Below are 26699 nucleotides of genomic sequence, written 5' to 3'. Positions count from 1 at the left end.
GGTTACCGTTTGGAGAAGCACAGCTCTTGGTCCAAATAGTCTGTGCGCAGCTTTGACCCATAGATCCGTACTTCATTGGCTAATTCCTTACTAGAGTGATGGTCAGCCAATCGGACGGAAATCGAGATGTTTCCTCTTGGGGATGCCACAATGCCAACAGAGACATACTGTGACCGGAGCCCGCATTGAGGATATTGCAAAAAGTGAGAACCCCTGAGCAGTTTCCCTGACTATTTAAGTTGAGTGAGTCTGTTGCAGGATGAGATCCGCCCATTATCGGAAGAATCAGCTCATTCGTTCATTGCTTATTCTCTCCCCTCTTTTGCATCGTCTGTTTGTTCCACTATGGAAGATAATACATCCACCCCCACACTCGCAGAGCCTCGTGGCGACACAAACACGCCCCAAGAATCCCCGTGGCATTTGAAGTACAAAGTGCAAGAGTTCCATGAAAGAGACGTTGCTTCTGGATTCAGGCCTCGGGAGCTCGGTGTCACTTGGCACGATCTCACTGTCAAGGCCACGAGCGCAAGTACCGCGGTGAACGAGAATTTTATTTCCCAGCTCAATCCTGCGCATCACCTCTCACGACTTAGAAGAAAGCCCATGCTACAAACGATCATCGAAGAAACTCATGGGTGCGTGAAGCCAGGGGAAATGCTACTTGTTCTCGGTAGGCCCGGCTCGGGCTGTACAACGCTGCTCAACTTACTCGCCAACAAGCGGGCGGGCTACCAAGAGATTGAAGGATCTGTTTTTCATGGGGACATGGCATCGCACGAAGCTGGGAAGTATCGCGGACAGATTGTTATGAATACCGAGGACGAGATCTTTTTCCCGACTCTGACTGTAGGGCAGACCATGGACTTTGCGACCCGAGGCAAGGTCCCATCCCATTTACCGAACGGCATTTCCTCAAAGGAGGAGTATCAAACCGAATTGAAAGACTTCCTTCTCCACTCGCTCGGTATTTCTCACACGTCAAACACCAAGGTGGGGAACGAATACGTCCGTGGTGTTTCTGGAGGCGAGAGAAAACGTGTGTCAATCCTTGAATGTCTCGCGTCTAAGGGGTCGGTATACTGCTGGGATAACAGTACCAGAGGTCTTGATGCAAGCAGTGCATTGGATTGGGCGCGTGCGATCCGGGCGATGACTGATATCGCTGGGTTATCTACAATCGTGACCCTTTATCAGGCTGGAAATCATATATATGACCTTTTCGACAAGGTTCTAGTATTGGACGAAGGGAAACAAATCTACTACGGCCCACGGCAACACGCCCGTGGCTTCATGGAAAGTTTAGGATTCGTATGCGAAGATGGAGCTAATATAGCCGATTTCTTAACGGGAGTAACTGTGCCGACCGAACGACGAATTCGACCTGGATTCGAGGCAACATTCCCACGAGATGCAGTGTCTATCCGGTCTCATTACCACAAATCCCACACCTACCGAGCAATGAGTGCCGAATACTCATACCCGTCGACAGAGATTGCCCGTTGTCGCACCGAAGACTTCCGGAAGAGTATCGCTTTTGAGAGGAACTCGACCCGCAGTCAGTATACTGTCAGCTTCGCTTCACAGGTGTGGGACTGCATTATCCGGCAATACCAGATCATTGGAGGTGACATGATTACGTTCGCGATGAAACAGGGATCAAACTTGGTTCAAGCATTGGTCGCTGGCTCGCTCTACTACCAAGCGTCCGATGACTCCTCCGGCCTATTTATTAAAGGCGGCATTCTATTTTGGTCCGTTTTATATAACAGTATGACGGCGATGTCAGAGGTTATCGACTCATTCACAGGCCGACCTGTTATCCTGAAGCACAAGTCGCTCGCCTACATCCACCCGGCAGCAATCTCCATTGCCCAGATCACGGCAGACATTCCTATCACTCTTCTTCAGGTCTCAGTTTGGTCTTTGATCGCTTACTTTATGGCTGGTCTTACCACTTCTGCCGCATCCTTTTTCACATTTTGGATCGTGCTGTTCATTACCAATATGTGTGCCTGTGCACTATTCCGAGCCATAGGCGCTGTGTTTGGGTCTTTTGATACCGCCGCCCAGCTTTCTGGCTATGCTATTGCCATTATGGCTATGTATGCTGGCTACCAGATCCCCGCAACAGAAATGCACCCTTGGTTCGGCTGGCTCTATTGGCTCAACCCGCTGTCCTACGGGTTTGAGGCCTTGATGGGAAACGAGCTTCACTCCAAGACGATCAGATGTGTTGGTAATAACCTAATTCCTAATGGTGAAGGTTATAGCGAAAGCAGCCAACATGCATCGTGCGCTGGCGTCGGAGGAGCCGAGCAAGGTGCGACCTCTCTGTCTGGGGATGACTATCTTGCTTCCCTGTCATATAGCCACTCTCATGTGTGGCGGAACTTTGGCATTCTCTGCGCCTGGTGGATCGCCTTTGTTGCAATCACGGTTGTTGGCGTTATCCGCTGGCGAGACGGCTCTGAATCTGGGGCTTCGCTACTTATTCCGCGTGAAAGGTTGCTTTCTCATCAGAGTGCATTGCCATCTGACGAAGAGTCTCAAGTATCAGAGACACTCAAGGCGAAGGAGGAAAAACCTTCCAACTCGTCAGGAGCTTCCCCAGTCAACAACACAGCGCTGGAAAAACAATTGATACGAAACACGTCCACTTTCACCTGGAAAGATCTCAAGTATACAGTCAAAGTACCATCTGGCTCCAGAGTATTACTCGATCATATTTACGGATGGGTCGAGCCGGGTACGCTCACGGCGCTGATGGGCTCTTCCGGTGCAGGGAAAACAACGTTGCTTGATGTTCTTGCGCAGCGGAAAACTGAAGGCACTATCCAAGGCTCAATCTTAGTAGACGGCCATCCTCTTCCGGTGTCCTTTCAGCGTTCTGCAGCCTATACAGAGCAGCTCGATGTTCATGAACCCTACGCCACGGTCCGAGAAGCCCTGGAATTCTCAGCCCTCCTACGCCAATCCCGCGACACACCCGAGGCCGACAAGCTCCGGTATGTCGATGTCATTATTGATCTCCTTGAGTTGCATGATATCGCAGACTCCTTGATTGGAAAGGTTGGGACAGGGCATGGGCTTAGCGTTGAGCAACGGAAACGTCTCACCATTGGAGTGGAATTGGTCTCGAAGCCTAAGATACTGATCTTTTTGGATGAGCCTACCTCCGGCCTAGATGGCCAATCAGCATTCAATACCGTCCGATTCTTGAGAAAGCTCGCGGATGCCGGACAGGCCGTTTTAGTGACCATCCATCAGCCGTCTGCACAGCTTTTCTCTCAGTTTGACCGCCTTCTGTTGCTCAAGTCGGGCGGGAAGATGGTATATTTCGGCGATATCGGACAGAATTGCCAGACAATCAAGGAGTATTTTGGCCGTTATGGAGTACCATGTCCTGTGTCTTCGAACCCTGCGGAACATATGATTGACGTGGTCTCTGGCCGTGTCTCCGACTTGGATTGGCATCAGATATGGCTTGATTCACCCGAACACAGACTTGCAACCAACCAACTCGCGACGATCCTGCGCCAGTCGGCATCGAAGGGCCCCATACAGGATGATGGTTTCGAATACGCAATGCCGCTACTCTACCAAACAAAGGTCGTTCTGCATCGGATGAACCTTGCTCTATTCCGCAATACCGGGTACATCAACAACAAAATGGCGCTCCACATTGGCCTAGGTCTTTTCAACGGCTTCAGCTACTGGAAGATCGGTGAGACTGTTGGTGATTTACAGCTCAAACTCTTTACCGTGTTTGTCTGGATGTTCGTCGCCCCCGGTGTGATCAATCAGCTCCAGCCATTATTCATTGAGAGGCGCGATCTGTATGATGCTCGCGAAAAGAAAGCCCGCATTTATTCATGGAAGGCATTTGTCACGGCCTTGATTCTTTCCGAGGTGCCTTATCTTTGTATCTGCGCTGTTTTATACTTTGCATGCTGGTACTATACAGTGGGTAGCCCGATAGAGTCCAGCAAGGCGGGCGCCGCATTTTTCGTGGTATTTATATACGAGTTTCTCTATACTTCCATCGGGCAATTTATTGCAGCCTACGCGCCGAATGCCGTATTTGCTGCTCTCGCCAACCCGCTCCTCGTTGGATTTCTGGTTTCTTTCTGTGGCATCTTGGTTCCTTACGGACAGATTGTCGCGTTTTGGAGATACTGGGTCTACTGGCTCAATCCTACTACGTATTTGGTTGGGAGTATGCTTACATTCACGATTTTCGACGCAGATGTTAGCTGTGCCGACAGCGAACTTGCTATCTTTGAACCACCTAGCAACATGACGTGTGGTGATTACTTGGCTGAGTACCTTGAGAATTCTGGGGCAAATCTGTTGAATCCAGATGCTGTCTTGCAGTGTGAGGTCTGTCCGTATACCAAGGGCAGTGATTACTTGGAAACAATCAACATCAATGGATGGTACTACGGATGGAGAGATGCCGCCATTACTATCATTTTTATTATCAGTTCCTACGCGCTTGTTTACTGCTTCATGGCCCTGAAGACGAAGTCTTCTAAGAAGGCGGAGTGATCGGCTTTCGGTTCACGTTTTGTTCATCCCATGGTTGATTGCTATTTTGCAGACCGCTTGTGTCATTTTCCTTTGTCAGTCTCGCTTTTAGACTTCTTGCATTCGCAGTCTTTTCCTTTCTTCTTAACTACTGTCTACAAACCTTTTGCGGAACACATTTTGGGCTATAGATAGAGGTTAAACTTTCAATACAACATTTATAAATAGGCTTTCAATACAAAATTTATAGATAGGGGGGTTCATTGATGCTTTACAACCCGTGCAATGCAGTAAACATTAGAATTTTGCAAGGGCAATCAACAGGTCTTTAGGTTTTCATTCTAGCCACTGTGATGAAATTGCTTCCTAGAAAGTACCTGAGGGCTTTATCACTGCTCATCTACTCACCGCGTCTGTCACATTTTGCCCCTTTTATTTACCTAGCAGTGGTTGCATTCATGGACTTATGAGGCACTGTTGACCATTAATGAAAAGTAATTTTAGCTTTGACATACTTCATTAACATATTCGTCTTCATCGAAGCTCGCAAATATCGAAATCAAAACCCCACATACATTCTTCCCTACCCTCCCCATCCACCTCCTCCATCTCGCATACTATACATTAAACACCTCTTATCAAAGCCTCTGCATCACTCTTCTCCTCCGGCGCCGTTCGCTCAACTTCCCTAATCAACTCCTCATGCCCCCGGCTCCTCGGCTTAATAGTAACCTCAAACGGTGCCGGATGGCTAATCACGCCCGGCAAGAACTCCACCTTAACAGGAATCTCCTGTCCATTTTTCACCGGCTTCGTGATATTCAAACTCGCGACCGCCTGCGCAATCGTGAGAAAGATATCTGCGTTGGCGAGGACCCGACCAGGACAAATTCTTCGTCCGAAGCCGAATGCGAACATGTTGGGATCGCGTTCTGGTGTGTGGCCTTTCTCGGAGAGGAAGCGCTCCGGTTTGAAGGTCATTGGGTCGTGATAGATTGATGGGTCGTGCATGAAGCCCCTATCGACAGACAGGTGTCAATAAGCATATGTCGCCAGTGGATGGGTGGGATGGATGGGTTCTCCTTACCAAATATTTGGAATCATGATCGCTCCCTTTGGGATGCGATATCCCTCGTATATATCCTCTTCGCTAGACTTATGAACGAACCCGACGGGCGCGATGGGATGCCAGCGTAGAATCTCCTGAGCCATGGCGTTGATGTACGGCAGGTTCTCGCGGTCTTGGAAACCAGGCAATCGAGACGTTCCTACCACGCGGTCGATCTCTTCTTGCGCGCGCCGTTGTACTTCTGGGTACAGGGCCATTGCGAGGAAGAAGCAGGCGATTGAGGAGACGGTCTAACATTCGTGGTGTTAGTGATATCTACGGTTACAGTCCAGGATGATTACGAGAAAGATGGGAATATGTCATTCACAGCATCAGCGCCTCCAGCATACAGCGACACAGCGGACCACTTCAACACCATCTCATCGTCCGAACCCGGCTCGACATGTTCCTTGTTCAGACTACTCAACACGAAAGATGGTGTGTCTTTCTTCTGTTCCATCTGTCGCTTAACGAAGTAATACGGCAGATCGCGCAGGCGCGCAACGCTGTTTCGGTACTCCTCGGCCGTCTTGTGGAATCCGCCGCCTGGAAGCCAACTAGGAAAGTGTTTGACTGTAGTCGTTGTCAATTACCTTTCTCGGGTTTTAGAGCCACGGGGGGGCGCTCTCGGGTACATACAAGCGGGAACAAGATTAACAAGCCATCCATGCGGAACCACGACATCGCAGAATTCAGCCATGCCTTTTTCAACGAGATCAACGAGCGGATCGCGACCCTTCGGTTCGACATTGTACCCGTATCCGATCTTGAGAATTGATGCGCCGGTTTGTCTGTTCGGTAAAGATAGAATCAGCTTAACCCATCGTTTCAAAGAGCACAATCCAGCAGAACTAACTTCCGAATATACTCCATCAACTGATCCGGCGTCTGGATCATCCGCAGAAGAAACCGTCGAACCTCAATATCCAGAATATCGTTGAATCGCGCAACAGCAGCCGTGGTACCGAGTTCTCGGTGCAGGGCCTTGCGATGCGTTCGGAACAGAGGCGTACACTGCAGCAAACTCACCGCTTGACCCCAGCCGGATCTGGGCATGTTAGACTGATAGATCAAAGAGCGCAAAAGTGACTTACAGCTCCGCCATAGGAAATTCCGGTCTAGCAGAATGGATTGCGGAGCGCTTTTCGAAGAGCGTGATCGCCGCGTTGGCATCGTTGATGATGATTAATGTTTGGCCGAAGATATTCAGCGAACTGATCCCTCCTATCGGTACGGGTGAGTACATTAGTATTGTACGCGTCGACCCCCGGCGAATGGAAAGCTGCTATACCATAGAGATCCTTGTATTTCCATCAATGTAACCATTCATGGGATCCGGATGGTGGGAGGTCACGGAGATTGCCGACAATGAGTTGCTCGGGAGGCCCGGGCGGAAGAGAAGCACTCGAGCCTTTTCGTCCGAACAGAGATTTGAGGAGGAATAGGCACAAGACCCCCAGCGCAGAGTACACTATCACAGACATGGTGGGAAAAAAAAAGTAGTGACAAGACACTGGAATTGAAGAGGTCAGCGAAGCAGAGTTACAACGAGCGGGGTCTGTGGAATAAATATGCCATGTCTAAGGATTTCTACTAAGACGGCGATGACTTCATGGCGGGAACGGCGAGGAACGTCAACCCAGATATACGCCCTTGCGTAAGCTGAACGTGTGCAGTCAGTGCACGGAACAGAGCAGATTTATCACATCTCCTAGCAATACAGACCACATGGTTGGTCTAGAGCTGGGTAGGCAGAAGTTTAACAACGAAAATATCATCTCATTATTAATACGACGACATCCATTCAGTAAGTGTTCAAGCCCTATAACCAGTGGGATACCAACCAGATAATGCAACAAGAGCTCTCTCATTTGCTTGCGATGTTGCATCGAACCATTACTCGTATGGCACAGGAGTGGGGAGCGCAGATCCTCAATGGACAAGGTCTATACGAGATCTGTCACAAGCAAACGGCGTGATTGGCCACAGGACCATGCCATGGCTTGGACAATGTCATTCTCCGCATGCCGGAATTTGTATCCTGTCATCGATGCAGTAGCGCATCCTTTGGCTCTGAGCACTACATTCCTCGGGGACGGTCTTGTTGGGAGGAATGCGGGAGCATTGAAGCTTGCTTTTCTTGGCGATCATTGGGGGCATGACTTGACCGTAGACCTACTGGTTGATGTTTGTAGGATTCGTCCAGGCTGCTTGAAATAAGCATGCTGATGGTATGACAGTGCATATCGCCCTAGCCTCTTTGGTATCCGATGATGTCCGTATGTGGGCTGGGATGCAATAATTTGTGCACGAAGAAATAACAAAGCATTACGCTGTAAGGATATGACTCGGCTATAATAGGAGTGCCATAAGACGTTTCAGTCACATGTATAAGACTTCGCCTCAGTGCTCGAGAACTAGTAGTGTCCGTGGTCCAAAATTAGGAGAGACCGTCTGTCCCCACACAAACGCCAATTATTACGCCCCTTCAACAGTACTATGTCACACCTTTCACTGAACTCCTGGCGCTCTCATGATTCATAACTTTACAAATGCCCATATATATCTTCATCTGGATCACACTCTGCCCTCTGTCCCAATTTCGCACACAGCTCCTCCAACGCCTTCTGATCCTCCACATAGCAATCAGGACGCGACCCTTCACCATTACGATAAATCATCTCCTCCATGTACGGACTCGGTCCAAACCCATCGCAAAACATCATATATCTATCCTTCGGCAAGCTCACCTTGATATGTTGCTCCTGTTCGAAAGGAGTCGTCTCTTCATCCCACCAATGCGGACAGTGCCCAGCTCTGAAATGTCTCAGAAGTGGTAGTTTATCATTGAACGCGTTGAAATAGTCATGCCAGCGCTTGTCATATGCTGCGTAATGCTTTTCCCCTAGACCTGCTTTGGGCCCGAAGGAGGCTGCGTCGAGGTATGTTTTGTCATTCTCGTAGATTGCCACTTCGTAGAGGATTGGGCAGTCGTCCAGGTACAGCTCGGTGAGTGTTTCGCCGTGCGAGAGGATCCAGTCGAGTTGCGAGTCGTGGACGAACGCATGGTTGCCGAGAGCCAAGGTTTTCAGTTGTGGGAAGTATAGCCCTGTGGGATCGAATTTCGGGTAGAAGCCGAAGTAGTTGCTCGAGTAGAGGGTCAGATATTGCAGCTTTGCTAATGTCGGCTGTAACCAGAAGGAAGGCAGGTCTGTGAAGAACTGGTGCGGTTCATCATGCTATTCACATAGTCAGTCAGGTCACAGATGAAACACTCAGGAAGTGCGCAAACATACCGTCAGATCATTCTCTCCATTTCCTTCGCTATGTTCGTTCGTAATATTCAGTCGCAGTGTGGAAAGCCCTATCAGCACCTTCTTGATATTCCCTACGATTGTTTCGTCCGTCTGGTTGATATTCTGGAGATCGCGAATCCCAAGCTCTTGAATAGGGTGAGGCAGGGAAGACAAGGATTCCATGAACGACCCCAGGACACTCTCACGGAAGGGAGGCTCTTGTTGACAGTCGTACCAGAGCGAGTCGAGTGATATTAGTCCATAGCACTCGTGGGCAAAACGCAACACGGCCCCTTGGAGTCTAGGGAATTCCTTGAGCCGGTTGAACAGTTTGCCATATCTTCGTGGTAGAAATAGCTCTTCGCCTTTGTCGTCATCGTACTCCTCGATATCAATATCCTTGTCTATGTCAACACCTGGTCACAAAATTCTCTAAACCGGGCCAAAACTCACATGGTCCCAATTAGCCGTATCTAGGTACACCTTGGTCACGCAGGATGCAAGTAACGGATCATTCAAGATCGTCTCGAACTTCTCACAGCTCTCCTCTGTCGGCACCACGCGGGCATACCGGAACAGCCACTTCCTGCTAACATTGCTCAGTGACCGACAGGCCAGCCGCAATTGGAGCAATTCCTCGCGGTCGGCATAATACGCGATCCTATGTAGGATTTCGTTCGGAAGAGACAAAAGAGCTGCCATCCTGCATGATTCTGGCCTGAGTTGAGCCGCAGAACCAGCATGATCAAGTCCATGAATTTATATTCTCCTTCTGGGCCATCGCGAACGGACCTTGGGAAGGCAACAGACCCCAGTCGCACCAGCTGCTATTGCCGACTGACTCGACCACCTTAGCCGATACTCGACTAGGAATCGGGGCGAGCGCTAGAGGATCCATTTGGAACTGGGCCCGTTTCTTGGCCCAATTCAGGTTCCTCATTCAACAGAACAGAACTACTAAATAGGCTTAGTGCAAGGCTACGGCATCTTCGGCTTCAGCATCCTAAGGCATCAGTGTGTCGGCAGCAGGGTTATTCCGGTCCCGTCCGATTTCCCGTGGCTGATGCCTCAGGTTAGAGTCATCGCCGGATTCACTTCTCTTGTTTACATCAACTGTCAACCATGAACTATATGAACACACGCACGACTATTAACGCAGCTCAGGCCTCACTTACAAGTAAGATTTTGAGATCTGTTAATATCCAGCGTGTCTGCATGGTTACTACAGATAAGATCTTGAGCTTGTTACACTTCCATGGAAACTATATTTGTGCACAGCTGAACGGGACCAAAAACATTCCCCATACTTTTATTGATGGTTCAAAATATAACAATATACTTCGACCACTTTTTTCACTATTGCAATCTGTCCAACGATAGGTAGGATTCAAACAGACTTTATGCTAACATAGTAAATGTGATTGGGAATAAGTGGGTTACTGACGCTAGAAGGAAAGTTGTTCCGAGGACAGTTAGAAAGCATGCATGGCGACAATAATCATGGGGATAAACCGTGCCCTCTACTCGGGGCAATTGGCCAGAACGCTCGTCTCGCGACCAGGATTGCCGCTAATCGCTAGGGGACGGAGGAGAGCTTAATCCCATTGCTATCTCCGACCCCATTAACTCCATGTGTCACGATGGAAGGGTATTAAAAGAGCGGGATCAGCTGAGAAGTACGAAGATTAATTGAACAATTCTCACCAATTCTTTGAAGAAACGGGATATTGTCTTACCTCATATACATACACTTGAAATACTCGCAAAATGGCCCCCCTCGTCTGGTTCATCACAGGTGGCTCCTCCGGCTTCGGATACCAGCTCGCTCTCCACGCGCTGGCTGCCGGACACAACGTCATCGCGACCGTACAAAGCACCACCAAATCCGCTGATGCAGTGCAAGGCATCGAGTCGCGAGGCGGAAGGGTCATCGAGCTGGACGTCACCAAGGCCGAGACCGTCCCCGACGTGGTCAAGAAAGCAGAGAACATCTACGGACGAGTCGATGTTCTTGTCAACAACGCTGGATATTCGCTGCTGGGCGCGATTGAAGATATTAGGTATGTTATGTTATCGACACCGACACATTGCAACCGAAGCTGATACAGTGAATCTGATACAGCGACGACGAAGCCCTCGCGCAACTCAACACCAACTTCCTCGGACCCCTACGACTCATCCGCTCGTTCCTACCGTCCCTACGCGCCCAGGGCAGCGGAACAATTGTCAACATCACCAGTATCGCAGGACTAAATGCCCTCCCATCGTGCGGTCTATACGCATCCAGCAAATTCGCGCTCGAGGCGCTATCCGAATCCCTAGCTCAAGAAGTCGCACCCTTCAACATCTCCGTGCTGATCGTCGAGCCGGGCGCGTTCCGCACGAACTTCCTCTCGGCAGTGCAGAAGACCAATAAATCGTTATCGAAGCCCTACCGTGGAGGCCCTGTGGATGATATGCTTGGGAAGTTCGAGAGCGCACAGGGGAAGCAGCCAGGCGATGCTGAAAAAGCAGTCGCGAGGATCTTTGGAGCTGTGACGGGCGAAGGTGTTGCGGGGGAATTAAAGGGGAAGGTTTTGAGATTGCCTCTGGGGCCGGATTGCGTGTCGAGGATTGAAGTGAAGTTGAAGAGTGTTTCGGCGGACTTGGAGACTTCGAGAGAGGTGGCCATGGGCACGAATATCGATCAATGAGGGATGCGGGTAGGCAGATAAGAGCAGAACAATGTATATATGATAGCATAGACAAGGGAGGACCAGAAACGGTTACGACAATGACGGTATCAAATTGCAGGGACGGCGGTGAGAATTGTGATAAAATTAGGTACTATATGTCTAGCTTTAACGATGTAATGGTGAACATCATATGGCCATTCCCGGAGTACTAACTATTTTTGCCTCGCTAGCCACCGACGGCGGTGTATCAACCGACTCGGGGCGATTAGTTCTGGTTTCCATCGTGTTGCTCAGGGGTCGCAAGTCGAAGTGTGCAATGATAAATTACTTAGATCTATTGCAATGTAGATAATTTAGAACAAATCATAAGCTGCAAAAAATCCATTTTTGCACTCTTTACGAGCTGCTCGGAGGCATTTTGCGTACTTGTAAATTCCGAGTCCGAAAGTCGCGGTCGTGCAAAGTGTCCCTGAATGCTGCCTCAGGCACCGGTATCCAGTTTCGGTCTCACTCATCGGACAACACAAAGCCGGAGCGGCATATGTCACCGCGTGTATCTCGGGCGAGGCAGCATCGTAGATCGGGTGCTATCACTAATCATGGGTTTCCTTTCTGGCACGAATATTGTGTGATACGCGATGAACCGTGATGGGAAATCGTCAAACATGCAACCCGTACCATGCCCAATAGCGAAATATCCCGTTCTCCAAAGGATTGCTAAACTATCGAACCGCAGCACCAAGTTCACGGGGAATCACCATGTCTATGAAAGCCCAATCAAAAACAAACGGCATACCGACCACGAGATTTCTGAGTGTTCAGGGACAAACAAGTTGCATGCTTTGAAAAGGTAACATACATAGTAGGGGGGTCCCGGTGGTTTCGTGGGGTTGGAAACCGGATAATTCTAGTTCCGTACGGTTATAATTAGTTACCTAGCCGTTATGTCTGGTTTAGCGGATTATATTAGGTTATATAACTAGAAATAACTAATAAGAACGGTTAGTTAGTTATTAAACTGTAGAAGAACCAAATTATAACTATTTAATTATACAAAATTTATATCTAAACAGTTTAATATAGTATATAATAAGAATATTAAGTAAAATATATATAAATTATATATTTATTTAATATTAGTAATAAGTATATTTGTAATTTAAAACAGTAAATAACTACTAACCGTGTATAGTTATAGTGGGCGTTATTTTACTATTTTTAGTTTTTAATTTAGTTTTATTGGATTAAACCAGTAAATAACTGTTATATAACCATTAGTTTACTGTTAATTTATTGTTAAAAATTTAAAATAGTTATAAACTATAGATAAATAGTTTATTATATATACTTTTCTATTAATATATAATCTATAACTAAGTATTATTATATAACTATAAATCTACTATTAATTAATGACAGTATACGTGGGGTTTCGGCACCTATGTAGGAAGTCCTGCAATCCTTCTATCTCTTCTTTCTCATCGTCTTACAGACAAGTATCGTTAATACACCTGCGGATTTTCTTAACGAGCATTCGCGACGGGGCCAACCGAGCTGCACGGCCCCCGTTGGAACTCACCCCCACCGGCATGGCAGGCCCGCGCCCACTGCGGGCCTCCTGCTGCGCCAGAATCTCTAGAACGGACATATACGTCCCGGAGCCGACGGAATATTTCCTGTGCCAGTCAATAGAATCTCCACGCCGCGGTCGATGTATTCGAGCAGATCACAGCTTAACTGCAGGATTGTTGTGATTTAGAGTACTTTATCTAGCTTTAACGTCGACCAGTCTAAGTATATATTAGAAATAAGCGTGGAGCTCGAGAAATTGTTCAGAATAATAAGTAGGCCGGTCAGATTATTTGTGGGGATATATCGCGCGACTAAGAATAGGATAAAGATATATAGATTAGTAAGGACGCTGCGGTGCAGGCGAATAAGAAGTACGTGGTAGATAGTAATAGTTAGACAGATGGGGAACTGGATCTGGTAGGCTGGTGGGAGGGCCGGTTGAGGTCTTTAAAGTTTCTTACCGGGATAGGTATTGCTGCTGCTATTCTCCGAAGTTTCTTGGGAGCAATCTCCATTCTATTCTGTGTTTAAGCTGGGAGGGAATGCGGTTGAAAGATGGCCTGGGGTCGGTGGTGTGGACAAGGATGAGGTGTCCTGGGTTGAGGTTGAAGCGGAGCGATTATTTCTATACCTAATCGGTGATATTCTCGTCGTCCGAATCCCCGGACCAGTCGTTGGTAGTATGATCTGGATATAGATTGCTGCAAACTAACTCGAGATATAAAAAGACGAAAGATTAGATAATTTTAAGAAAGATCTATAAATAGCGCATAATCTGATGTATTAAATAGTTACTTTGGATGTTCACGAGGTCCGATAAGCTCGAGCCGAGAGGGTGCGTGTTATATAAGAAGCTATTTATAAAGGGGTTATTTTGATCTGTAAAGTAACTTTCGACCGGATATACCTGCTCCAGGAGTGTGCTATGAAGCTTCCACACGCGCTCGATATTCTATTCCTAAGGGTTGACGGCTATAGAGTCGGTCGGGCCGACTGCTTTGGGCTACGAGCCCAGGACCAGATCGGGGAAAACAGATGTATTGAAGATATTTATATTTAGAAAGCCAAAATCAAAGTCTATATCCCCGTGGTCGAAGTCTAGTTTATTAATTGTATCCATTTTAGTCACCTCGAGATCGGGCAATCGGTAGATTGTGGTACAGGATGATAGGATTAAGGAGTCAGTCCCGGTGTTATTGAATAATAACTTATCGAACGACCTACTAGACTTTCTACGGTAACGAGCTTTGGGATTTAAGAAGCGCGGTCGACCTATAGGCATAGGAGCGCTGGTAATACAATTGAAATGCTTTCGAGCACAGCGGAGCTTCTGGCTGCGATACCGGTCATTGGTATGTCGTCGAAATGGCTTCGAGATTCGACTTCCATTATCGGATTGAGAATGTGACGTGTAGGGTTCATATGCGGCTGCAAGTAACTTGATGAATTCGACGTAAGTTGGATGAGATGATGGACTGGAGATGGGCTGATTTGGGGTGATGTAAACAAAGGGTAAGGGGAGGAGGAGATCTCGGAATGGTGAGTCTCAGTCCCCCACCACACCGCCTGGAGTGCTCCAGGTGCTTATAAACAAGTATCCAAGGTTAACGGTCGTTAAATAAGAAAGAAGATTCGATATCAAATGCTTCTCCACCAGACCTCTGAGGGGGCGAGGGATTTTGTGTCAGTCTCGTTCAATCTCTGAATTGGTGTTGCATTCGTGATTTGAATTTCCATAATGAGATAAGCATTCTGGCGCAGTCCTGACCCTTAATATTTCCAGAGATGTTTCAACAGTCCAAGAAGCTTTTCAGGGCGATATTCCGCTACGTAGATCCAGCTGTCTGAAGGAGAATCGCCATCTGGTGGAACAAGACTCAGGCGTTCGCTAATTCCAAGTGAGTCAATTGGCCATTCGCGACACAAGGGGTGGGTTGTATGTGGCCTTGTTGGAATGTTCCCTAGATACGTTGAATGCTTGAGCAATACATCCATGCCCTGGGAGTACTCTGTTTGCCCCAGGGCCTCTGGTCCGTATGGGGGCTAGGGCTTTTATGTTCATTCTCGCTCAGTTACTGAATTAGAAGTCTGGTTCAATAGTTATCCGAGAAATAGATGGATCAAGATCCAATTAACTTGACACAAACAGCTGTAAACTACGTACTGTCTTCCTGTAGATGAGCACTGCGGATGGTCTGCCGAATAGGGATTCTATGAGCGGTAACTATCCCGAGCCGAGCCGAAGGTCGGGTGGATTACCCTTTGTGGTCAGCCGAAAGCGGCCTTCCGTAGGTTGGAGTCCCGCGGGGATCGCCAGCTTCACAACACAACATGGATGTGCTGTCTTTGTTGCCATTGGGCACAGAAAGCTTTGCCACAATGTTCATCAATTGCTCTACTAGTGCTTTCATGAGCGGTGTCTGAAGGCGACGAAGATGGGCCGATGGAAGTTGATGACGGATGCCGCTGATCGCTCACACGGCCCGGTCTACTCAGTATTTTCCCCCACAGTACCCCACGGTCCTCTCAGCTGTGTTAGGGACTGGCGGGGCATTGGGAGCTGGACACATATAAGTTGCAGCTCCGACGAGATCTTTTCACCTGTTCATAACAAATCTATTTCTTCCATCGCTCCAGATTCCCTTTCCCAATTCCGGCTCACTCCTAGCCCGCACACACGATGATAGGCACTGCTACCACTCCCAGCTGGCTTGAACGCCTGGAGGACCAAGGTATATCAGACCTGTTCCGAGAACAATAGTGATGTGACAGCTCATCTCTTTCTTCCCAGTTAATGTCGATGTTGACTGGATGGATCCCGTCTTCATTCAAAGCCTTCCTATTACTCCCCATGACATGACCAGCAACCAGATCCATGTCCACGCGCAACTAGGGAACCCTATAAACAAGGAGTTGATTGCGGAGGTTGCTCGCGAATACAAGGGTCGTGGCTGGTTGGCCATCTACACTCGCGTTGTAAGAAGACCCCCAATATAACAGACTTGTCAAGGGTTCTCTTTCATTTCTCACTTACACGATCTCTCTCCTCGATTCAGGCCGTCCTGCTGTGCAAGAAATCCATCGATTACATTTCCGGTCGCGTGTTGCTGCAGGTCTCCCCCTCCGAGGCATACAATGGTGAGAAGGTCCTTGAACACGCCCGGCTATATGCCCAGGAGTTCAAGTCGGTGGGCATCTTCAAGGACCGCTTCTGCATCAAGATCCCCAGCACGGGTCCCGCGTTGAGCGTTTGCCCATTCTTGCAAGCGGAAGGTATTCAAACACTGAGAACGGCTTGTTTCTCGCTCGCCCAGGCCATTGCGGCCAGTCAGGCTGGATGCTTGTTTATCAGCCCTTATTTCAATGGTATGAGGCTAGTTTCCTCGAAATTCTCTTGTCTGCGCGGGTCAACTAATATTCTACTTTCTATTCCTTTCCAGAGATCCGCGCGAATCTTGATCTCAGCCTCTGGCCCAACGTGGAAGATCCTGCCTCGCAGCATCCTTTCTCGGCCCGTCTTGTTCAGATGTTGGAGACATACCGTCGCCTGCATAAGGAAACCGGCAAGAAGCAACCTCTCATCAAGAATGCTAAGTATGCATTTCCTGTGTGGGCTCCCGGGATGGTTTCGACCCAGCTAACATCTGTCTACAGCTTCATCAACGCCAAGGAAGCTCTCGCGCAGGGCGAAATTGGGGTCGACTCCGCCACCATCTCGAAGGAAGTCCTGGAAGAGCTTCTCAAGCTACCCTACAATGGCACCTGGCAACCTGATGAGGGTGGCGTCCCAAAGCCTCAGTACCCCGGTCACCAGAACACGGTAGCCACTCCCAAGCGTCTTCAACATCTGGCTAGCATTGATCCGCTTGTCGCGTCGTGAGACGGCAAGATCGCTAGCACAGACGTCGACTATCTGGCCAACAACGGTGCGGCCGTAGAAGATGCTATTAAGGCTGACCTTATCGCCACCTCACGCTTGGCGGATGCTCTCCAATTATTTACGAAGGTGGAAACCGAGAGTAAGGCCTTGATCGAGAAGGCTCTATTGGAGGTCTAAATCCTTTCTTATCATGTGCACAAAATCATTTGCACCTGTGAGTTGTTTTAGGTAGAGACTGAAGGAAATAGATTATAGAGGTTGCTTCCAGATGAAGCGCAGATACTGAATAGTGATTGCTCGTTAGTCAACTATCTCGATACTGTGGTTGCTTTGGGCCGTTATCTACATTTGAGGCCAACTGACAATCAGAATCTGCTTTGTTTCAATTACAAGCGACAATCCCCACGGACGCACATTTCTTTTGAACGGAAATCCATGCTCCCTGAAAGCGAAACTTTTTTAACCACATGTACGAATTGCCTAATAAGGACATGATATACATAAGTAACATCAATCGAGATCCTGCGCCCTGCCGTTGGACCCTAAACCGGAATCGATCGCATCCCCATACGATTGATGAATTGACTGACAGGGATCCTTCAGGACTCTCGGCCCCAATACTAAGTTTAAATCGATCATATTTGGAAACCACGTCATGAGGTCAATTCCTCTTTAGTAGAGTCCCTGTAAACTAATACGGGAATTTAGCGCGAATTGGCGATGATGATCGACACTCGGATCCTGCCAAACTAAGAGGAGCCAATGAAATCTGTTTCTGGAGCCATAGATCAGCAGCGTAAAATAAACGGAATATGAAACTCTGGGAAAATATACCAGTTTCCCGATCGGGCAAGTAAAGTCGGGGGTTCGAATACTCCGACACTGACCTGTATATAAGGAGCCAATTTGCTCGAGCTTAGGATTCAGGAACAGTCATTCAACGTTTCCATTCCAGCTGAATCTTGTTCTGGGCTAATTGAGATCAACTTTCTGAGTCCCGAAATTATGCTCTACCCTGTCGACTTCACGGCGTTCGCGCTGTTTGCTGCAGTGCAAGCCATCCCATCCCACCAACCCCATCTTTACAAGCGTTGCGGCCCAGTCCAAGAATTCTACAACCAGAACCAAGGCGACTGGGACACCTATAACACTACCGACTGGCTGAACAGCTGGTGGGACGGCCACACCGACCAAGTATCCAGCAACACGGCCGGGTTCGCCGGAGCATTCGGACAATGGGCCATGGGAAACCCGGACTGGTCCTGCAGTGACAGTGGTTCCAATACCGACTGCGACCTCAACCTATGCGACAACCGCGTTCTGAATGATAAGGGTGATGACATTCGCCCGGCGTATTATGTTCTCGAGTCCGTCAATCGGCTACATACTTATTTCACTGGTCTTGGGGAAGCGTTCACGACCACGGCGCTGGGGGCCGCGCTGTCGAAGGATGAGTGGGCATTGACCTTCTATAAGGACAAGGATGCGAAGAGCGTGACGGCGCTTAAGGAAGCTCTGAATGCAGTGACGACTATTGTTGATATTGGGGCGACGTTTGCGGGCCTGGGTCCTGCGGTCGGTGGTGCGGTTGCTGGTGCAGGGTCTGCGCTGCTCAGTGGCGGTATTGCGGCGGGTAATCTGGTGCTTGGGGATCAGTAAGTTGTCATTCCTATTATTTGAGTATCTCCTATGTATATAGTGAGGACTAATTTGTACGTGATACAGTAAGGACGACACCTTCGAGAAATCAGCCGATCTCGGCAGTATCCTGGGCACCGTTGTCGTCGACTCCCTCAAATCCTTCACCACAGCCAACAACGACCTCATGGCCGGAAAAGAGCACAACGAAGCCGATATCCGATCCTACCTTTCCGGGGGGGTTTTCTTGGATTACTCAGGGGTGGACAAGAATGTCGTGACCGACTCCATGACAGCCATGATGGTCGGAACGGCAATCAATCAGCTTTACAGGACTTAAAAGATCTTCATCATGGGAGACGGAGCCTGCGGTGATGATCAAGGTATTGGATCAGGACCTCAAGAGGCCGTTGTCTGTCGTGATGACAGGGCCTGGTATCTATACTACTGGCAGGAGAACGACGTGGTTTCGACTACCGCGCATCAATGGGGGTGGGTGGCGTCTCCGCCCGGTGCGGATTAACTAAGACAGGGTCCGTATAGCGGTATCAGCATTGAGGATATCATCAATTCATCGCTCGATGCGTACAATGCCGCCGGGTACGACTATAATGCCGATAAGGCAACGGAACGAGCATCGGATGCGGTTTCGAACGCGTGGGCCAGTCTTGGGAAGAAGGGCGCTTCGTGTGAGGGTGTGTTTACTATTCCTGTGTGCGATGTTGGAGGCGCAGTGAACTCGGACTTTGAGTCGAAGGAGTATATCCTGCAACCTTATGGGCATGATATGCGTCCCGTATGGTGTGGTGCTATCTGTGGAGGGGATCAACAGACAACACAGATTTTCATTAACGCCGCTAATATGGGCGGTTTCAAAAGCCCAAAACATCTCTGCTCCGAAGACCCGGGTTATTGATATTGGATGAGAATCTCGCGACGAGATGCTGCGTATTTGCATTGGTGGATTGGCAAGTATTTTAGGCAATAATAAATATACTGTCATTGCTTTGAAATCTTGACAAACGATGAGGCACATCGAGAAGAAATGTTAGCCTATATAATCATCAGACCATTCATTGTCCACTCTAGCCCAGAGGATATCGTCAACCCCATCGAGAACATAGTTCCTAACATTTTTCATGCCCAATCTGGGTAACACGCTGGCCACCCTCGCGGAATTTATTGTTATCTACGCCAAGTTATCACGTGGTTCGTCGGTTGCCGTGAAACAGTTCACGTCGGACTGCTCATTCCTGAACAACACTTCTGCGCCGCAGCAAAAAGCCGACAAGCATGGCAATCAGATCTGGCAAAGCTTTCTTTCCCCGTCTTTTAAGTCCTTCCCAGCGTTTGACTAGGCTTACACGCCGACCAATTTCTACCTCTACGCCTAGAAACCAAACTCTAAATGCAAGAAACTTCGGTATGACCTGCTAATTGCTATGACGAGCCGTAAAGATGGCCAGCTAACGAAAGTCTAGATTGTGAGCCGGAAGACCTATTTAGATACTCAACTCAGAGGTGGCTCTGGAATGAGTCCCAGCAGCTACAGAGCAGATACATTTCATTCAACCTGGATGGTTTGGTTGAGGTCGCCGTGGAAGCTGCTGGTGGCGATGCAGTCTGCAGTCGATTCTCCAAATTACCGGAAGGCAACTTCAACAAGACCTTCCTTGTCTCTATGAAGGATAGACGAGAACTGATCGTCAAAATTCCGAATCTGCAACGCGGGGCCGAGTCATTATACAACTGCCTCAGAAGTAGCAATCATGCAATACGTGAGAACCATCATGCCCCCAACCTAGAGAAATGCTACCATTTGGCAGTTTCTAACCAGCTGATAGACGAGGGAAAATCTCAAGCTTCCCGTGCCAAAGGTTCTCGCTTATTGTTCCCGCGCTGGGAGCAGCAAGTTGGGCTCTGAGTATGTGATTATGGAAAAAGCCGAAGGTATTGAGCTTGGTCGGATATGGGACGATCTTAAATCCCGCGACAAACTATCTATAGCCAAAGAAATCAGATCTATCACCTGCACTTTATCCCGGGTGAAGTTTCATTGTTACGGCGCTCTATACCGCCGCGTTGACATCTCCGAGACGGAAAGTATCAAGATTGACGACACCTTTGCAATTGAACCGACAACTGGAAGAGCCTGGTTTGACGATAAAAGAGAAGAGATTGATATCTATCGAGGCCCGTGTAAGCTATCTCCGTTTGATATAAAATACTGACAGGAATCATTGACTGTGGTGGCAGGGGCGAACATAAAAGAGACGATTAATGCGCTGGCTCAACGAGAGCTGGCCTATTTGAAACAATTCTCAACATTCCCTCGAGACTGTCAACAGTGTATTTTCAATGGGCCTGGCGGCTACCATCCAACGAAGGAGGCAAAACTAGCCGTTCTACAGGACTTTCTCAAAGTCTATCAACATGTCTTACCACACGAGGATTCACTCAATGCTGGTATTATCTGGCACAATGATCTCCATACCGATAACATCTTCGTCGACAAGAATGATCCCACCAAAATCACTAGTATTATTGACTGACAAGCTATCCCCGTTTATCCCATGTTTCTTGTCACCCACCACCCATCTCTGATCGACTATGACAGACCAAAACCGGAACGATTTGTGCAACCAGAGCTCCCTGAAGATATTCAGAACATGAATTCTCAAGATAAAAAAGGTGCAAAAGAGTTGTTTCTGGCCCAGACACTCTGGCTTTTGTACGAGACCCAGGTTTACAAAGAAGCTCACGATTTGACCCGCGCATTCCAATATCGAGAGACGCTACAAGCCGAGATCTTAGGCCTGATCGGGTCAATCTTTGATGACGGAGAACCGCACGTGCAACAGCTTCTCGCTGCTGCCACAGAACCAGATGCGTGGAAAAAGCTAGTTGAGGAAGATGGTGATGGAAACCCAATCGTCGGCTGTCCGATACAATATAGTCCCCGTGACATAGAGAGACAAACCGAGGAGTATACGAAATGGCAACGGGACGTGGAGAGGAAAGCAAAGGTGCTTGAGGAAATTGGAGTCTACAGCGGGTGGAACGGAGCCGTTTCGCCGGGAGACTATGATGAAGTTGTGAGGCGCCTGGATCGTGCCAAGAAGAGGTTTTTAGATCGCGAATCAAGAAACCCTGAGGAACGAGTATTATGGGAAAAAGCGTGGCCCTTTGAGGATAAAGAAAGCTCATAGTTATCTCCTAGTATGTCAACCACCAACAATGGCCTTCCCGCCCGAAATATCCGCCGGACATCAAAGATAACTAGAGATTGTCGAATAAGTCATTCTAGATCCAGCACACGCCCTAGTGCTGCGTAGATCACAGACTAGATGTAGATAAAAGACTGGTCGTCCTTATTGATCGACAGCATACAGGGGATTTCTGGCTCATTGGCATCGCATTTCAGGAAAGTGAACATAGACGGTCGTGAGTCGGCCCTGTTATCTCCGTCCCAATTTCCCATAAAAAGACGAAAGCGTAAAACTTATTCTACAAAGCTCAGTTTACTTGCCAGCTAATGATCGGGATATCTTCTCTGAGTTGCTTGATTGGATGTATCACGCTGAGATTTCCAGTGAATTGGCTGCTTGTACTAAATTACCCATATTGCTTCAGCTCTGGGTTTCTACCGGAAAATTTGAAATTCTGGGCCTCCAAAATGCAGCAATAAAGGTTTGCAGGCTCACAATGGATACAACTGCGGTGTGGGTTTTTGAGTGCGACAATATCCGATATGTCTACTTGTGGTCGGTAACCGGGTACAAAACGGAACCAAATCACGCCCACGCACCCGCTAGAAGGAACTATTCCATCAATCTCTTGAAGATCTTTGCCGCTCCTTGACTGCGGATAGGGAGAGCAGAATGGATGTGGTTGGACGCATGAACTTTGCGGAACGCTACTCTGTGGTTACATCTTAAGGGGGAGATAAACAAAGAGAGCATTTATGCACAATAAAGCAACAATAGCTCCTATTGTACATGGTACAAGATGACCCTTCGCCGAGTAAATGCCGGGTGGGAGGATGTATGGGATGCCATGGGTCATCGTCGGGCTTTGTCGCGGCCTTGGTGGTAATTCGAAGGTGACCAACAACCCAGAGCAAGATGAACAAACACATCATTATTACTCACTTCCAGCGTAAATGGCATGACACTGGGAAGGATGATACCTGAGCAAGTGGCTATTAAGCAGAATGTCAATTAAAAAATGTAGGCCGGGCATCTCATCGCCCACGTTCGCGCTCACATTTACCTATTGACCGTGTCGTCTCCCTTATACTACAAATATGACACCTCAGCAGTTTTGGTTCAATACAAGATGAATCCAAAACACTCAAATACTGTAGATGTTGCTCGGTCTATTTAATTTCCTATGATTTTGCCGATGACTTGACGCAAAACCCTGTCACGACCTTCGCCAGCTTAGCATGCTCTTACGACGCGACGATATAGATATTAATTTGAGCGACATTGAAGACCAAACACCTTTTATTTCGTAGTCGATTACGGGAACAAGGATATTGTAAAGATGCTTCCTGATGACGCACGCTTAGACCCGAATCTGGGTGAGAAGTTCTCACCTTTAGCACTTGCTGCAGGCGGAAAATCACTGGAGCTACTAGAGATGCTACTGCGGGACAAGCGCTTGATTGTGAACATCCAAACATACCATCGCATGCATCCATTAATCGTGGCGGTTTTCGGGACACGTGAGGAAAGCGCCTTTCGGCTGCTACATACCCCTAACATCGACGTTAATTGTTGTTTGGCTGCTATGAGTGCACTTGTGTGGACGATCCCATTCAAGCAAACCACGATTGCAGCCGAGCTCCTGAAATGCGACCTGATTGACGTAAATCGCCAAGATGATTCTAGTCGAACACCACTAATGGTCACTATCCAATTTGAAAACAATGAATTATTTACGACCTTGTTGAACAGGGAAGAAATTGATCTCAGCCTTGAAAGTAGTAGTGGTAAGAGTGCGTTAGACTATGCAATAGAGTCAAAGAGCCCGAGGATGGTGAAGGATATCAGAGAAAGACTGTCACTCACGAGTTAACCGTGTATCCAATGCATGTAAACTTGAGATGCAATGACTATATTCGATCATCTAGGACTGTACCTATTATAACTATACGTCATTTGCATGACATGACACAAGTTACAGGAAGGTTTATACCATGAAGACGGGTTAATGGAGCAACTGGGCAACAGCGCCCTTCCACTCGCGACCTGAATTTATCCGAATACTGGTCCGATACGTCCTCCAGAATCTCAAGGACTGAGCAAAACGGCCAACTGAGGAAAAAGTGCAGGTGGGATTTTAGATGCCGTATCGATCATCCAGTCATCCTGAACCACTAGCTAGCCCTTATCAAATGTAGGCTCCACGGTTTCAGCGGGCCTTGAGTATCGGCTTCTTGCTCAGTATCTATGTTTACTATGCTTGCTAGCCGCGTAGTTGTACCGCAAGTGGGCGACTGTACGCGAGCTCGGATCAGGTTGAACCGTTGTTGGGATCGTGACCAGGGTGGACAACTCATACATTCCTGCATTTGATGCATATAATTTGTCTTGCATATGTTAATGTGAAGACCTGCGGGCTTGCGCGTCTGGGTAGGAGGGAAGAACCCAAATGTGTGCCTCCCATGTTAGCAAGTCTCTTTCGAAGAACTTATAGAAAAGATAAAAGAAGCATTGATACTTAATGGTTTCATTTTCTGGTGATATTCGCGACTTTTCTCGTTCCTTGGCCTAGGATTTCGGTGGATCTCAGCCGGTCGCCGATTTAGGCAGTGAGGTGGTGAATGGTCCGTTTAACGGCAAGAACCTACAGGCTCGACAAAACAGCAGTCTACCCAACCATTCCAGCTTGGTTAGTCAGTCTTCCCGTACCCTGTTTGGCCTTTCCAACCACGAACCCAGGTCATGTACCGCCCGTACCGTTGGCCAGTTTTGCCATTGCTAGAACTGGAGTGCTGGGCCTGACATGCGGTCCTAAGAATCCGTGATTAGGTGGCCTGGAAACGAATGTTGTTTACTGTCGGGTTAGGTTGGGGGTTAAGGGTCGGCGTTAGTGAATCCAGTCGAATTAGTGTTGCTTCTTTTTTTTTTTTTTCTTGCGCGCAAAAAGGCAGGCGTTCATATTCATAAGAACGTTACTGTAAGGAAGCTAGGCCTGCAAGGTAGGCTTCGGGAAAGCTATGCATGAGACGTGCGATTAGATCTCGCAAAATCGCGCATTGGATTTCGACTCTTGGCACAAACCCCGCCAAGAAAAGTAAATAATGGTAAAATATACACATACAACACGCCTGCACTGAAGAGGTTGCCTTCCTGGTATTGGACTCGTCACACACAAAAGCAGGAATACTGGTTCCGGGCTGATCTACGGACCACATCTTCCATTTGCGGTAGATATCCGAATGGGTAGTTGGTATCACGTGAGGCATTCTGGTATGAGCTTCCAAAAGGCCGTGTACGGGTTCATACACAGCGTCACTCAAGACGGTGGTGGGATATACGTTCTTTCGTCTCCTTGAGAAAGTGATGGTAATGGAGAAAGCCGAATATATCCTGGAGAGCCTTCTGGTTGCCTCGGGTGTAATCGATAATCAACGGATAGAGGAAAGGGAGAGATGGTTTCTCATGGACAGTGGTCCTATAGCGCCTATAATTTCCTTCACTATTGACAAAGTCAAAGAGGTGGTTGATAGGGTCTGGCCGCTGACCAGCCAGTGACAAACCACTTAGGACGGCGGTAAGGGCGAAGAAATTGCGCAGATTGTAAAGGTCCTATGACAAGTTATTAATAAGAAGTGCCGTGTTACGGGGACCGGCCTTTATTCACCAGTACTAAAGACTGCAGTGCACCACCTTACCCCTTCACGCAGCTTCGTAATTGCTGCAGTTTCTGCTTCCCGTAGATGTATTTAAGGCATTCAAGAGAAGAGCGTAGAGCGGTGATCCAGTGAGGCTGGAAAAAAAGACAACATGTGTCCTGTCCAGTGGTCTGAGGAAGAGACCGTTGTTGCGATTGTGCTCAGCATGTGGGGAGTTCGTCCCGATACCATCGCTACATTATTGACTAGAAAGAGTGCCTCTATAAGGGGGTTCCTCAGTGACTCGTCTGGACCAACAAATTACAGGCGCACATCAGGTGCTGTTTGGAACCGGCTCCAAAGATATCGCGATAATCACAAGGATCTCTGGAATCCTGATCTGGGTGAATGGAACAGCACTGCTGTATGCCAGTTCTTCTTACGATCCGACCTCGATAAGGATCTTATTATCCAGTTTCTCTCTTGGACAGACGGTGATGTTGAGTTCATGGTGAAGGTATTTTTTTGGCTAATTTTCCTGAACACTCTTTGGATTCTCATCGATCAATAGTGCGCCGAAATTGATCATCTGCGACCGATTGAGTCATATCATGAGCTCAGGGAAACTCTTCAGGTCTGTATACTAGATTGGAGCCCTGTTGGTGATACTTGAGAGACTTATTAATCATAGGCCCTGGGCATTGACCACTTAAGCGACACGTTGTCGGTGGCATTGGGTTTAGAGACTAGTCATCCCTAGACGCCCTCCCATATTGCATCTTAGGCGACATTCCACTACTACCTGCATATTTGATATATGTATTAGCGGACATGTTTGCGTTTTATTTGTATCTATACGTTTATCGCTTCACTGGTGGATAATTGTGTGCGATTTTATCATAAACCAGGTAACGCATTTATAGGGCTATGATCCAATAAAATGCATTCAATGGCCTTATAGCGTTGAGTCATTGGGCCTACTCTTCCAACCGGTCTGTTTCAATTTGCCAAAATTTCCCAAGTTCACACATCAATACACGTACTTTCACCCAGCGGGTTCTTACACGAGACATCTAGCTCCACTGTATAAAACAAGCCCACAGGCGGCTAAACGCAATACGTTGATCGGGTAGGTGCGGTTAGACCTCGGCAGAAC

General features: G+C 48.1%; 8 protein-coding genes across 8 annotated transcripts; 6 read left to right on the top strand and 2 right to left on the bottom strand.

Moving 5' to 3' along the window:
- Positions 1 to 345: 345 nt before the first annotated feature.
- Positions 346 to 4551, top strand: P170DRAFT_443293 (uncharacterized protein; the record flags this gene model as incomplete). Its single annotated transcript, XM_024850530.1, has 1 exon — positions 346 to 4551. One exon carries the CDS (start codon positions 346 to 348, stop codon positions 4549 to 4551), a length of 4206 nt encoding a protein of 1401 aa, XP_024710835.1.
- A 603-nt stretch (positions 4552 to 5154) lies between these two features.
- Positions 5155 to 7122, bottom strand: P170DRAFT_443291 (cytochrome P450; the record flags this gene model as incomplete). The annotated part of the gene is made up of 7 exons (XM_024850529.1): positions 5155 to 5548; positions 5618 to 5889; positions 5967 to 6211; positions 6278 to 6429; positions 6495 to 6686; positions 6733 to 6852; positions 6962 to 7122. 7 exons carry the CDS (start codon positions 7120 to 7122, stop codon positions 5155 to 5157), a joined length of 1536 nt encoding a protein of 511 aa, XP_024710834.1.
- Positions 7123 to 8034: 912 nt separating this feature from the next.
- On the bottom strand, positions 8035 to 9636 carry P170DRAFT_399698 (F-box protein; the record flags this gene model as incomplete). Its single annotated transcript, XM_024846291.1, has 3 exons — positions 8035 to 8877; positions 8935 to 9333; positions 9373 to 9636. 3 exons carry the CDS (start codon positions 9634 to 9636, stop codon positions 8185 to 8187), a joined length of 1356 nt encoding a protein of 451 aa, XP_024710833.1. The 3' UTR covers positions 8035 to 8184.
- A 1065-nt stretch (positions 9637 to 10701) lies between these two features.
- P170DRAFT_422069 (SDR family oxidoreductase) lies at positions 10702 to 11627 on the top strand (the record flags this gene model as incomplete). The annotated part of the gene is made up of 2 exons (XM_024847412.1): positions 10702 to 10994; positions 11057 to 11627. 2 exons carry the CDS (start codon positions 10702 to 10704, stop codon positions 11625 to 11627), a joined length of 864 nt encoding a protein of 287 aa, XP_024710832.1.
- Positions 11628 to 15861: 4234 nt separating this feature from the next.
- Positions 15862 to 17237, top strand: P170DRAFT_506108 (aldolase; the record flags this gene model as incomplete). The annotated part of the gene is made up of 5 exons (XM_024854362.1): positions 15862 to 15913; positions 15973 to 16157; positions 16238 to 16547; positions 16622 to 16775; positions 16836 to 17237. 5 exons carry the CDS (start codon positions 15862 to 15864, stop codon positions 17059 to 17061), a joined length of 927 nt encoding a protein of 308 aa, XP_024710831.1. The 3' UTR covers positions 17062 to 17237.
- Positions 17238 to 18066: 829 nt separating this feature from the next.
- On the top strand, positions 18067 to 19615 carry P170DRAFT_443287 (uncharacterized protein; the record flags this gene model as incomplete). Its single annotated transcript, XM_024850528.1, has 4 exons — positions 18067 to 18716; positions 18787 to 19003; positions 19043 to 19195; positions 19232 to 19615. The coding sequence occupies 4 exons, from the start codon at positions 18067 to 18069 to the stop codon at positions 19613 to 19615; spliced, it is 1404 nt and encodes a 467-aa protein (XP_024710830.1).
- A 368-nt stretch (positions 19616 to 19983) lies between these two features.
- P170DRAFT_452871 (uncharacterized protein) lies at positions 19984 to 21908 on the top strand (the record flags this gene model as incomplete). The annotated part of the gene is made up of 5 exons (XM_024851309.1): positions 19984 to 20122; positions 20181 to 20477; positions 20544 to 20898; positions 20956 to 21165; positions 21256 to 21908. The coding sequence occupies exons 2-5, from the start codon at positions 20469 to 20471 to the stop codon at positions 21906 to 21908; spliced, it is 1227 nt and encodes a 408-aa protein (XP_024710829.1). The 5' UTR covers positions 19984 to 20122; positions 20181 to 20468.
- A 3807-nt stretch (positions 21909 to 25715) lies between these two features.
- P170DRAFT_422065 (uncharacterized protein) lies at positions 25716 to 26303 on the top strand (the record flags this gene model as incomplete). The annotated part of the gene is made up of 3 exons (XM_024847411.1): positions 25716 to 26060; positions 26115 to 26177; positions 26235 to 26303. 3 exons carry the CDS (start codon positions 25716 to 25718, stop codon positions 26301 to 26303), a joined length of 477 nt encoding a protein of 158 aa, XP_024710828.1.
- Between the last annotated feature and the right edge of the window lie 396 nt (positions 26304 to 26699).

Source organism: Aspergillus steynii (assembly GCF_002849105.1).
Source record: "Aspergillus steynii IBT 23096 chromosome Unknown P170scaffold_1, whole genome shotgun sequence".
Classification (NCBI taxonomy): Eukaryota; Fungi; Ascomycota; class Eurotiomycetes; order Eurotiales; family Aspergillaceae; genus Aspergillus; species Aspergillus steynii.
The sequence above is the reverse complement of the archived record's forward strand: the minus strand, read 5'-3'. Positions and strand labels throughout refer to the sequence as shown.